Source organism: Leptonotus elevatus, chromosome 17, assembly GCF_054856555.1.
Source record: "Leptonotus elevatus isolate MCC_2025b chromosome 17, RoL_Lele_1.0, whole genome shotgun sequence".
Classification (NCBI taxonomy): Eukaryota; Metazoa; Chordata; class Actinopteri; order Syngnathiformes; family Syngnathidae; genus Leptonotus; species Leptonotus elevatus.
Window position 1 is genome coordinate 5,616,641 of NC_141255.1, and position 14,365 is coordinate 5,631,005.

General features: G+C 41.3%; 1 protein-coding gene across 7 annotated transcripts in view; it reads left to right on the forward strand.

Annotated features, from left to right (window-relative positions):
* The window catches only part of nrxn2b (neurexin 2b), a 273,390-nt gene that overhangs the window by 126,043 nt on the left and 132,982 nt on the right, over positions 1 to 14,365 (forward strand). For 6 of the 7 annotated variants that reach the window (XM_086058190.1, XM_086058189.1, XM_086058195.1 and 3 more), the window contains 5 exons: positions 1,833 to 1,994; positions 5,751 to 6,189; positions 8,047 to 8,430; positions 10,340 to 10,543; positions 13,072 to 13,098. In XM_086058190.1, coding sequence (XP_085914316.1) covers positions 1,833 to 1,994; positions 5,751 to 6,189; positions 8,047 to 8,430; positions 10,340 to 10,543; positions 13,072 to 13,098 — 1,216 coding nt within the window. The remainder of the gene's footprint in view (positions 1 to 1,832; positions 1,995 to 5,750; positions 6,190 to 8,046; positions 8,431 to 10,339; positions 10,544 to 13,071; positions 13,099 to 14,365) is intronic. The other variant, XM_086058192.1, reaches the window with a different exon arrangement.

Here is a 14,365-nt window from a genome sequence, read left to right on the forward strand (position 1 = left end):
TATATATAAAATTGCCATGATGATGCAATACATGGTGACGTCCTTGCGCTCCTCGCTCTCTTGTTCCCCCTTCCTATAAATAATAATAAATCATATCTGCTGAGTTAATCCGTGACATTGTTCCCATCCTGTATTCTTTGAATGCGTCTATGTCTGGTGTACATCCTCACTGTGTTTTAATCAGATCATGAATGATTCTCCCCATATGTGTCCTGTCCAGTTCCATATTTATGCATATTTCCATATTAAGTGCATGGCTTGTGCGTCACCTTTTCACAACTTGAATGGATTCTTTTATTTATATTTTATTATTAAATTCAAACACCTTAAGTCCAAACATGGCTTTGGTTTGAGCAAAGAATCCGTTACCCATTCTCTCGACTAATTAAATTAAGATTTAACGGAAAACTAGAAATAAAAACACACAAATGTGCTACTAATCTAACGTACGTTGTTGCAAGTGTACTAACAACCATTTTTGTGTCTGCCTTCCCCTTACTGACCACAGTACTAACCGATTGTGTTCACAACTAAACAAACCCTAACCTGCCCCTGCACTTTGGACCTCTACTAACACACCTGTGGAGCTGACACGCACGCATAAACACAAAATTCTAATCTGCCAGACATCTATTGAATCTCCCCTATCACTCTCTTTGACTCGCGGATATTATTTATATGACATTGAGTTTCTCTGCAGATGTGCTACCAGAGAAGGTAAGTTAACTTTTTTACGTGTATGCCCAAAAAACAGTTAGGTCAAGAACAACCCAACTATGTGTCAAAAAGGGGGTGGGGCCCTTTTTGACCTATAATTGAGCTATTTCTGACCCACCTGTTTTAGGACTTGAGTGTTCATTCTTGCATTTATTACAAATGTAGTTTGACCACTGGCACCCCCTGCAGGTGTGGAGTTTCATTGAACATCATATTTTGGGGATTTACATGAAAATGTATTGCTTTGAAAAATAACATGCCCTAACTCTTAAATGTTGTTGAAATAATAACTGCAGCATTTTTGCACATGCCAATATGTAGCATTTCTGCTGACTGTCGATTGCTTCTTTTTTGTCCATTTGATTGAATGTTCCTTCTTGTATGGAGACCTTCATAGGTGTCTGGCAGTTTTATCATTCAGCAACTTGATCCACAAACACAACATCACAATGTGCAGCCAAGGAGTGAAGCTCAAATTTTCACTGCAAGCTTCAAAAAGAAAAGAAAAATGAAGAAAGGGAGAAAAAAAATGCCCCTGGCCCCCAATACACAAGTCGCCAGGGGGAGCAACAGCAGACATAAAAATGAGTTGCTTTGTTTAGAAGGGAAGTACAACAACAACAAGAATAAAGAAATGTGACCTTCAGCTGAGAAGAACCTGTAGAGTGCAGTCGCAGAGAACAAAAAAAACACGACTAAGATATGAAATACTGTACAGGAAAAGAAGAAATAATAACACAACTGTAATTGTACATTACAAACAAGTTGTTACTGAACCATGTAAGACATTTTTTCCAGATGTGTTAGGGGAAGTAATCTGCGCTTTTTGCTATATCAGCATTAAAAATTGCAAACCACAATATGCAACCATGCGTGAAAGGAACTCTAAATAAAAAATAAACAAGATAGTTGAACAAGTGTAATACTGCATTCTAAAGGGAAGCGGACATTTTGTCAAAACTAAAAACAAGCATGTACAAGCACATAGGGCACAAACCAGCCAATCACTCAACTGTTTGTCCTCCACTATTTTGCCTTCAATGTTCTAATTGTTCTCCCGTCTATTCCATGCCCCTCCCTCTCTTTATCTGTTCTGCTGTCACGCCTGTTGCCAGGTAACCATCTCAGTGGATGGCATCCTGACCACCACCGGCTACACGCAGGAGGACTATACCATGCTGGGCTCCGACGACTTCTTTTACATCGGCGGGAGCCCCAACACCGCCGACCTGCCGGGCTCGCCCGTCAGCAACAACTTCATGGGCTGCCTCAAAGATGTGAGTCTCAGCGGCAGGTGGCAAAATCAAAAATAATATTTAAGTTCTGATTGAAGTCCTCTCACTAGCTATGCCAACCCTCAAAAACTAGTTAGTGTAGAGTGCCTCGTTGTGGGCCCTGAGTGCATGCACATCACACAGAAATACTAAAGGGCAAGAAGGGGGCAAAAAACAGAACAGTCAGATGTGACAGCCAGCATATGGACGAGGGCTTCCACTGATATGGCTGTTTTAGAGCGCCTCGTTGTCAGCCATGAGTGTGCGCATGCAGCCACTGTGCGAAAGACGGTAGCGCAGATAGTTTTGGTGAGATGAGAGGACCTGTTGATTGAGGTTGGCTTTAGAGTGCCTCGTTGTCTCCTGGTGGGTGTGATATATTACATCTACATTTTCAACAAAAGCAACACATTGTGGATCACACCCAAGAGAGATGCACACCAACACACCCACGCAGAAGAAAATAAAGTTTTTTTTTTCCCTTTCTAGGTTTTACATCAGTGTTTAACAAGCTATCAAGAGGCACAATCACAGTTGAACGTATTATGCCCTTGTAAAGGTAATGACTTGTGTAGAGGCACGGCAACATGGTGCCACCGCATTTTCTCATAAAGCCGCGCTGATTGAATAAGTAATTACTTTTGCCATCGCTTTTAATGGATCTCGCCGTAATCACCCTCTCTAACTTAATTATGCTTGTAGAAAGACACTTTTTAGCATTCGCCTCGCTTAGCGGAAGGATCTCCCCTTAGGGGGCGCTGAGGAATTTAGCCACCCCTTCAAAGCAACAGTCGGCGGTGTGGAAGTGGTCAAAGGAAATGTTAGCAAAGTTTCACTCAAATATGCAAAGAGGGAAACATTTTATACGAGGAAGCACATTTATCAGCAGTTTAGTTCTAAATGAGCAAATTGGCAAAGTAAGAGGAGACACAAATCGTTTTTTTCCGAGTCGGCTCAACATCTTGGCTTCAGTCAAGCTTTAACAAACACATCACTTTGTCTGTGTGAGTCGTGTCTGTGGAGGAGGGGGTGTCAGCGCGTGTGTTTCAGCTTGGCTTATCGGCGGCTCCGGCCCGTGGCGAGGCTTTCATGCAGACGCCGTGGTCAAACGCCTTTGACACGCTTCGGCAGCACCCTGCGGGCTGCAGAGGTCCCTAAAAAAAAAAAAAAAGAGGGCACTGAATGGCTTGAATGTGTGAGTGTTAGTGTGTGCGTGGGGGACACAAAGCCACACAATGCATGACCTCATATAATGTGCATCAATGAGTTTGCGAGTGTGAAGATAAGCCGACGTTACGGTCGGTGTTCATGCTTCTGATCAGTCTCCAATTTAACGGAAGTGATGAGCACACTGCAGTGTGTGTGCGTGTGTGTGTGTGTGTGTGTGGTCACAAGTTGTGCGTTTTATGCCATACAACACGTTTTTCTCTTTTTCTGCACCATCTGCCGCAGCCTTTACCCGCCCGCCCGAGACTGTGACCTTGCTATCTCCCATTTCGCACCCCCCAACCCCCTTCCTTTTCTACCATCCACCTCTCCCATCACTCATCGTTTGCCTTTCTTGGAGGCACTTTTGTGTAATTAAGTCCACGGTATAAGCGCTGCAGTCGCTATGCCAGCTTTGCCATCCTGGCTGCGGCGCGGCCTAAATTAAAAATTGATTTCTTTGACTGATTCCTCACACTGGATGAATTCGCTCACCTCCCTGACTGCCGCAACCCCGCCCGTTCAACTTCATATTGATGTTCTGACAGCCTCCTTCCAGTGTCACCTTCTTTTTTTTTCTTTTTTTTTTATGCGTGTGTGTGATAACATCTTTTTAGGGTTACGCTCACTCAATCTTCAGTCCTTCAGCCTTTCCACTTGTTGGACAGTTTATTTGGTACATAGATTCTTGTTGTTAGAAATAAAATAATATCAGAGCTCTCTGAGTTCCTTTTAATATTCTTCTTAAGCAGGCAGACTGGAATCACTTTTTGTTAAAATAACGGTTGCAGACTTGCAGTTCAGTAAGTACACACTAAAACCAATTACACATTCAAATATGTCATTTGTCTTTACAGCAGTTAAGAGTGAGTTGTAATGGTTTTGGAGTTTTCATTATACTTATTATTATTATTTTTTCAAATTCAGTTAGTTTTTCAAAATGCTTCTTTTTAGTTTACTTTAGATCAGTTTTAATATTAGTTTTAGTTTTTTTAAACTATGGAGTATTTGTTGAGTGAAACCTAATTTTTTCTAAAGTTCACAATAAGCAATGTGTAATAAACAAATTTAAGCTACAATTCCTAAACGTCTATATGGCCAAACGGTAATACTGAAGTAAAGTAAATACATTTAAAATGATGTATGGAATTAACTGTCAAAGGTAAAAATGAAGGACAGACTGATTATTATTATTATTATTATTGTTGTTGTTTTTGTTATTAGGGATGGGCAAGCACAGATACCAAATCTCAAGCCGATACCTGGCCCCATTTCAAGAAATCGGTACTTGCCTATTGTAGCCGTTTTACAACCAGGAGGTAGAAATTGGATAAATAGAAAATTGCTATTAATTTCATGCAATGTTAAAGCCCGCATCCCACTGAGGGGGCGCATGTTTGCGACACGAGCGAATGTAGATTCCACGTCTCGTTCGTTCAGGGTCTAAATGTTCTCTAAACATTCTTTAAACCGTTTTAATGGTTCTCGAAACAGTTTTTATATTTTTTTCTTGTCGCTAGAAAATGTTCTGTGGGATACGGGCTTAAAAAAAATTATATATTGGGATGTATAGGTCTTTGTCATTGTTTTTTTTATTTATGGTTCTCTAAACAGTTTAAATTTTGTTTTTTTGTCGCTCGAAAATGCTCAGTGGGATACGGGCTTAAAAAATTGCTATATTGGGATGTATAGGTCTTTGTCATAGTTTTTTTTGTTTTTTTTATATATTAAAAGTACTAGTTGGTATTCAGTTATTTTTTTATTATTTAATTAGTTTTCATTGATAATAATGACATTGGTCAAGTGCAGGTGCTCCATTAAGTATTTTACCTCCTTTTGCAACAGGTGTCACATTGATCACTTGTTTTTGTTTTTTAACACCAAAAATATATTTTTTTTTAAAGTGAACCGTTCCAAGCTCAGATCTGCAGCAGCTGAGGAAAACAGAATCATTGAGTGAGCTCATTGCCTGTGTGTGTGTGCCTACGTGTGTGTTGAGGGAGCATGAAGCAGCTCGGGAGGAAAACACACACGTGCAACCGCGCGAACACCGCCTCGCACCATTACCTGGAGGACAGTCGGTGCCTCTGAATGCTGTCTGGAAGGTGTTCAACAAATATAAGAAAACAACAAGAAGCAGGGATAATTTACTTTGCCCGTGGCTGTGAATCTATGATGAATGCAAAGACACAATTTGAGTGGGAACAATAGAGCCACCTTTCATCAAAGGCTGCCTGCGTCAAGGCTGCAGGCACCATTTGGAGAACGTCACCGTGTGTCTGCGGCTCCCTAGAAGCCTATTATGGCATCCGCACTGACATTCCTGAGCTGTTTTCTTTTTTTCCGCTGCGCTTGTGTGCTTATTGTCATCGTTATTGGGCAGGCCCCCGAGCTACACTGACATCCCAAGTGGGAGTCGTCCAACGCGTGAAGGGCATTCTCTGCAAAGCGTTTGGCAAAATGGAACATATTGTGGATTTTTGGTGTAGTTCTGTGCTGAAGCTAAATTCTCACAAGGTCATATTTCATTCATCCGAAATTGTTCCCCTCAAGGTGGTGTACAAGAACAATGACTTCAAGTTGGAGCTCTCCCGCTTGGCCATCCAGCGTGACCCAAAAATCAGCCTGAACGGCGACCTGGTGTTCCGCTGCGAGGATGTGGCAGCCCTGGACCCGGTCACCTTTGAGAACCCCGAGTCCTTCATCTCGTTACCCAAGTGGAACACGAAGAAGACGGGCTCCATCTCCTTCGACTTCCGCACCACGGAGCCCAGCGGCCTTCTGATCTTCAGTCACGGCCGGCCACAGGCTTCCAAAGAGCAGAAGCCCGGGAGGGAGTTGAAAACGGATTACTTCGCCTTGGAGCTGCTGGACGGCTATTTGTACTTGCTGATTGACATGGGCTCTGGCAAAACCAAGCTGAAGGCCAACAACAAGAAGGTCAATGACGGAGAATGGTGTCATGTGGACTTCCAAAGAGAAGGAAGGAAAGGTAAGGAGTGTCATCTTGGTCTGAATGCCACACGCCGACAGGGCCGACTCGCCCATTTGGCGAGATACTAAGGGCGTCGTCACACCAAAAATCCAGTGAAAATTAACCTTCAATATAATTCTATATATATATAATTACTATAAACTATAAAACATTGAATTAACTCTTGAGGTTAGTTGCTGTATGGTTCTATATTTATGATGGTGTAAAAACCCAAGGTCACACATTCTTTTGAAGTCAAACACTCATTTGAAACCTGACTTTGAAACCTTGACTCAGTTAAAAACTGATCTCACGCATTCTGACAGCTGAATTCTGCAACTCAATTTCTGTTGAACATTGTGACCTTGCACAGAAGCCAAATCTTTCTTTGAATTGTTGACTCCTTTAAAACTTGACGTCACACATTCTGACAGCTGAATTTTGAGATTCGATTTTGGAACATCTGTTAAAAATCGTAAACCCTCCTTTGAAACCTTATTTTGAAACACGGACTGTAAAAATTAAAAAAAAATTGTGACCCTGAGCCAAACCCTAATTTGAAATCTGACTTTAAAACCTTCACTCCTTTAAAACCAGAGAGAGCTGAATTTGTCATCTCAATTCTGGAACAACATTTAAAAACCATGAACCTGCATGGAAGACAAATCCTGACTACAAATGATGACTCCTTTAAAACCTGAATTCACACATTCTGACAGCTGAATTTTGAGACTAAATTTTGGAACATTGGTTAAAAATCGGGACCCTCTTCACTTCAATTCTGAGATGCAATTTTGGAACAACTGTAAAAAAAAAATAATGTGACCTTGCATGGAAGCTAAACCTTACTTTGAAACTCTGATTCCTTTAAAACCGGAAGTCACACATTCTGACAGCTGAATTTTGAGTCTCAATTTTGGAACATCTGTTAAAAATTGTGACCCTGCATGGAAGCCAAACTCTCTTTTGGAACCTTAATTTGAAACACGGACTCCTTTAAAACCCGAGGTTACACATTCTTACAGCTGAAATTTTCAACGCGATTTTGTGACAACTGTGAAAAATTGTGACCCTGAGCCAAACTCTCATTTGAAACCTCACTTTAAAACCTTCACTTAAAAACCATGACCTTGCATGGTAGCCAAATCCTTACTCCAAACGCTGACTCCTTTAAAACCTGAAGTCACACATTCTAACAGCTGAATTTTGAGACTCAATTCTGGAACAATGGTTAAAAATTGTGACCCTCCATTAAAGCTAAACCCTACTTTGAAATCTTACTTTTGAAACTCATACTCCTTTATTTGTTATATGAAAATAAAATAATTCCAATTAATTTTTATTATTATTTAATGCTAAACTAAAAAGTTAATGATGCTATCTGACTTATTTTGTAAGAGTATGTATATCGTCGACGGAGGTTGGCACCATATAAAATCTCGCCTCGGGCGCCACATCGACTGTGCATATTTGTTTATTTCCATGCCTTAAGCTCATCTTGCGAGGTCTCGTTCCGTCTGTGGGCGCAAATGTGAACATCTGCATGTGTGACTGATGAACAGCGTCCATGTGGTCTTCCTTCTAATGGCACGCTGTAAACAAGAAAGTGTGTGACGAAGCGTGTGCATCTGTCGGCGTGTGATCTCACTGCTGCACCCGCTGTAATTGGCTTTTAATAGAAAATGAAGACAGAGCCGTTAATCACAGAAAGAGAGTTCGAAAGAGAGGGGGTGGGGGGTGGCGGTTCTTTGCTTCACCCGCTCCCTGCTGCATTCTGCTTTCTTTCTCCTCCATTTAGCTTGTGAGCAACACATTAGACAGATGCTTGTTTTTGCGCCGTCACATTCACGCAAACCCGATTTCATCCCGTTTCAGGGTCCATCTCGGTCAACAGCCGCAATATGCCCTTCAGCTCGCCAGAGGGCAGCGAGATCCTGGACTTGGACAGCGACATGTACCTGGGCGGCCTTCCCGAGGCCAAGACGGAGCTCATTCTGCCGCCTGAGGTGTGGACGGCGCTGCTCAACTACGGCTACGTGGGCTGCGTCCGCGACCTCTTCATTGACGGCAAGAGCCGTGACGTTCGACGCTTGGCCGAGATCCAGAGCGCGCTGGGCGTTAGCAGCTTCTGCACGCGCGAGCTGCAAAAGCGATGCAGCAGCACCCCCTGTGGTAACGGCGGGTTGTGCAAGGAGGGCTGGAACCGCTACATATGCGATTGCACCAGCACAGGATTCCTTGGCATCAACTGCGAGATAGGTGTGTTCTGGAGATATTGAGAGAGACTCAGTCACCTCATAAATATGAAATCATCCTAAAATACTGGACAGTTTAGTTGGGCTCTGACTTAGCATTTATGTTGAACTAAAAGCTCATGGCACAACTGAAATGTCCCCAAAATAGTACCATAATAATAAAAACCCTAAAGGGCCACAAATACTCTTTTCAATGAGGTTTGATTATCAAGATCAGACAGGTCACGTACACACTAATGACGCATTCTGGTACAGCGAATAATGGATAATGCTAACAAGGTGATTTTGTGTTTGTGTAGCACAGAGCATAATTGTTCTGTCAGTCATGGCTGGAGTGGAACTCATTTTCCGTTTCATCGCTAGACCAGCCCATTTTAGTTTACAACTTTTTTATTAAAATAGACAATTTTGCCCATTCATTAGTTTATCTATCTAAAATAGTGTGATCGAATGTCTTAGATTGACCGGGACAGTGGGAGTGGCATGTGGTAAACAGCACAACCAGCTATCAAAAAAGGTTGGATAATGATGAGTGCATTGACTTATTTAGCACTGTTGAACTGTCAACCAAGATAGCATTTAGCATTAGCTAAAGTAATACTTAATAATAGCTTAATAATATATTCATAATGTATTTGATCAAAACTATGATCAAAATTATAGTTGAATGTGCTTACAAGATCACAATCACTGTTTAATTGAACAAGTATAAGATCATAATGGACAACAAGACTAAAATGATCCAATAGAGTAAAGTGTATACAATGTGATAAGACACTATACGGCACACTTATCAAACACTGTTTAGTCAGCAATATTTTGGCTAGCTAACACGGTACTTCCTGTTAGCGCTCTTATATGAAACCTATTTACACCACTTGCAGTGCACTACTTAGCGGACTAATGCTAACTTTATAATCACACATACCCAGCATGCTTGTTGCGGTTACAAGTAGCTCTTAATGTAGGGTGAACTACAATTTACCTGAATATCAAACATTCAATAAATTCTCATTAGTAACTATAAATTGGTAGTCAATTTGGTTGTGTTAACTTATTACTTTAGCTAGTGCTAAATGCTATCTTGGGTGACAGCTCAATAGTTGTAAACATGCAATGCACTCACCGTTATCCAACCTTTTTTGCTCTGTCCGGACAGCTATTGAAATGAGGCTGTGCCGTTTACCTCGCACTGGTCCCGCATTGTAAAATTGGAAATATGTCACCAGAAAAGTTCAGCTTGAGTTGGCAGCATTGGGCTAGTAGGACTACATTTCCCATAATTCTTAGACACAGAAGAGCAGTATTTTTATTTTATTTTTCAGACAAGGTGTAATATAGTTGCAGTAATGTTGTGTCCCATAGTGAATTCAATTATTGCTATTTATTTGCTCACTACGTGAGTTGAGATGATTGGTGTAACAAATATGACTTAAAATTTACTGTGGCTGGAAATCACTGGGCTGATTATATACAGTGGTTTGGTTACGGTTACATTTACCTTCTTATTTTACCCTTGACCTTTATCTTCCATCGATATCTTACTACAATACTAATTATGGAATAACACACGTGCATAAGGTTACAAGGGATGGCACATTTGAGGCCCAATCAGCTTGGCGGTTTGAGTGGGTTGAGCAAGGTTTATATTCATGTCAGGATGAAATGTCTTCATTTTTGAAAGGATGGATTATTGTTTTAGTGAAGTTTTTCTGCCATCCAGTGGTTATGTTTGTTACTGCAGGATCAGACAGACATGCTCAAAGGATCAAAATGTTGTTTTGTTTGATTTTTATCAAGGCAAGTGTCATTTTTTATCATATTTATTTGTTTTGTAGGGTCTAGTGTTTATCACGTCTAACTGACATTTTTTTCATATACTAGAGACTAATTCAGGCTTTCTCACCACGCAGAGGCGACAGTGCTGAGCTACGACGGCAGCATGTACCTGAAGATCATCATGCCCGTCACCATGCACACGGAGGCCGAGGACTTGGCGCTTCGCTTCATGTCTCAGCGTGCCTACGGCCTGCTTGTGGCCAGCACCTCCAAGGAGTCGGCGGACACGCTGCGGCTGGAGCTGGACGGGGGCCGCGTCAAGCTCACCGTCAACCTCGGTAGGCCGCCGTCATTCCTCATTGACCTCACCATCCTTCCATTCTTGACCTTCTCGTCTTCATATTTCGATTTTTTTTAATTTATATATATACCTTTCTATCTAACGGTACTAGTGCTCACATGAGGGGAAGACGTACTCCCTATTTTGACCACTAGATGTCGGCAAAAAACCGGAATCAGCTTGTCTAGTGGAAGCGATTTCCTAACGGAAAGCTGCTCAGGCTACTTTTGCCTCTTACTCTCACCTTCTCCTTTTTATTTTCTCTTATCACATCACAGCTTCTCCAGTTTGTATTATAAATATTCGGATGTTCCAAAGCGTCATCCCACTAAGCGTTATAGCAACACAACCAAAAGGTGCAACATTTTCAGTTTCTTTTGTGATGATGTTGCAACTTTTCCAGTTGACCACCACATAAGGGAGAAACAACAAGCGATGGCATTATTTTCCTTCTCTTTTCTGCTGCCCATACGCATCAACCCGCCCATCCATCCCATCCACGGAACTTTTCATCCCTTCAATGGCTTGTGTTTCTGCGGCCTCGGATCAAACTGTCAGGGAGACCTGCTCACAGCCACATCACTTTTTAAATATTGCTTCCAAAGGATACGTCATGTCGTGAGAATGAAGTACCTCCAGGACATGTTAACATGAAATCTGAATGCGGCTTTTAATTACCTTTATTTAGGTCACACCCACTATGCTGTGATGCTGGTCCCCGGCTGTTTGTGTCCACTATTCTGTCGCGGTTGACAGCTCGAGACCACAACTCAGCTGCTTTCACCTGCACGCACAATGCGTAGATGATGTGTTGTTATACACTAGTAGTAACAAGGAAAATGACCTATAATGGCTAATGCTGAATATAAAATGATATTTATAGCATTTTTACAATGAGTCTTTTGTCATATGTGCAGCAGGAATGAAGTGGCTGGGGTGTGCAGATCACCCTTTCTTGTCACTGTTTGTTTTGGGTCTCCAAAAGTGCTGCAGGAGGCAAATGCACCACTTTCTACTTGTATATGGATGACAGAATACAACACGACACATAAAAAGCAACAATGTATTCTTCTTTTTTTCATATGCGATGTTTATTTTCATGTAGCTGTGGCTTGTAATAGAATTACATTGTTTGCATGGAAACGTCAGTGTAGCGGTTGTCAAACTTTTTACACCATACCTAAATTAATACTTACATTTTCGAGGACAATCATAATGACCAAAATGAAATTACAGTAGTTCAGTAGGCCTAAGTGTTGATAAAAAAAAGGCTAGTTTTAGTTCTAATTGGTATATTTAACATTATTTTGTTGTATAATTCAGACACATTGAAGTTTATTGCACCTAAATAAAAGATTAAAAACTAACAGTTTTGCTTTTGTGACACCTCGAACTATAAAACAAAGCAAGACTGAGAAACAGATTTTGATGGCAAAATAATGATGTGTTGAGATCTCACAAGATCTATTTTCTTTTGGCTGTTTTTTTTTGTGGGGGGGGGGGGGTTTGCTTGTTGTGCCAGGAATCCAATTGGAGGTGAAACAAGTCCTTCAGTGATTCAATTACCTCGGTTTAAAAAAAAAAAATGCTCAAGGTTTTTTTTTTTTATGACTCTAGTATTCGCTTAATTAGCATACACTGTCAGGAAGACAGTCAAGCCAGCTGCAGCAACACTTTGTCAGTAACGCGCGGTGAGAAGGCCAACTTCAGAATAAACCTTAGCATGCCATACATGTCAACACATCTCAAAATCAAGCTCACTGGACTTAATTAAACTGATATTGTATTAGATGGTGCCTGTTGCCAGCATTTATCGGCGTCTCCAGCTTTAGCAGCTATCAGTTTTTGCAGCTATCAGTTTTAGCAGCTGCCGCTAAATGCTAATGCTGCTAGCTGCTAATGCTGCTAGCTACTAATGCGCTAGCTGATAATGCGCTAGCTGCGATAGAGTTGCTGTGCTGATCTTTTTTTTTTCAGGCTTACTCAAATGTGCTGATTTAGCCGTCAAAATTGCTACAGTAGTTCTGACGCCACCTCGCCTCATAGACTAAAATCCATGGGGAGAATTCTTAGAGAGGTATACGTATATGTATTTTAATTTTATTTTTAATCTGAATACCCGATTATTCAGTAGAATTTTCAGCAGGATATCAGAATACCAAGATATTAGAACTTTTAGTAACAGGAAAGCTGAAGCTGAGTTGCGCACACACATATACATACATTGGGACCGACAAACTTGGACCCTGTGGTGCAATTTTGCCTTCTGCTGCACGTCGGTGGCCGGAAACGTTGAGTGGGTGGAACGGGGGCTGATGAAGTGAAAGGGTGATCCTGACTCAGAGCCGTCCCCGGATGGTGGCCCAGAGCAATACTTGGTTGTCTGCAGAATGTACCTTGAAGGATGTAAAATGTCTTTTCTCTCTCTCTCTCTCTCTCTCTCTCTCTCTCTCTCTCTCTCTCTCTCTCTCTCTCTCTCTTGCTCTTTTGATTTGATCTCACCATTACGCTCTCTCTTCCCGCCAGATTGTATCAGGATAGACTGTAGCCTCAGTAAGTTGTTCTATCCATTTTTATGACTCAAATGTATCATCTTATACAAAATCGGTGCGGTGGCCCTTTTCTGCTCCCTCCTGATCTAATTATCAGTGACACCTCATTATGCCCGCCCACCCCCAATTTTTCTGCAGACTTTCTTCTTAACCGCATGCATTGTCTCTGCCTCATTTCTATTATAGATATCCAAACACAATTAAAACGATTAATCAGTCAAATAAATTCAATTCATCCCTTAACGTCCCTCATTGTTTCAGAAAAGGGCAACTTGACACGACTATGCAAGATGTAACACACACACACACACACACACACACACACACTGCTAAATTATCTCTCAGGCATTGTTTTTGGCCTCTCACGGATAGAAGTGTTTATATTTGTGAAGCAGGTAAGTGGTGGCAGCAAGCTCGGTGACAAAGAGTGGGGAAAAAATTAAATTGTCTTTCCACATACATAATCGTTGCATTTCTTTTTTTCCTCATTATTATTATTTTTTAACCTTTCCTCTGTGATAATCGGTGAAGTCAAATGTCTATTGAAGGCCCTGAAGTGCACTACTCAGAGGATGCACCACTCGGGTTTACCACTAGATGTCAGGCAATGACAGAGAACAGATTTGACTGTTTTTCTGCAGGTGCATGGAACCATCAACGGAAATTGCGTGGTCATTTAATTACTTTACAGGGCAGACTGTTGATGACTAATTGATGTTATGTATCTCCCAACTTGACTGAGCACCTTTTTATGGTTAGTCAGCCGTGCACTGTATAAGAACTGTGTGCGAGAAGGGGCTCTGAAAGTGACATGCATTCTTTGTAGGGTTGCTGCAAAAATAAATCACCTCAAAGACCTCATTTCAGAGTCGGGTCAGGGTGTGATAGTATCAGTTTGGTAGCCCTTTCTTATTGTATGACATATGGCTGCCATGTGACCGTTTTTTTTTTATCGTGTGATTCGATTTAGAGGATTTTTTTTCATCTGCATTTTGTTAGCTTTCTTTTTTTCTTTTTCTTTTTAAACACAATGGCTGTTCATTTCACAACACTTTCTTGAGGAACATGGGGGCGTGTTTAAATAAACAAGCACCAAATACAGTAGTTTGAGTGTGGCTGCTATATAAGCCATACTTTTATTTTGAAGGCCTTCTATTTTGACAGGATGTTATGCCGAGCAGGCCGGGAGGCTTGTCACTACCTTCAGTTGGGAAATACTTTGGATTTAGTCAGACTTTATGGATTGGAATAATCAGGAAAAACGAAGA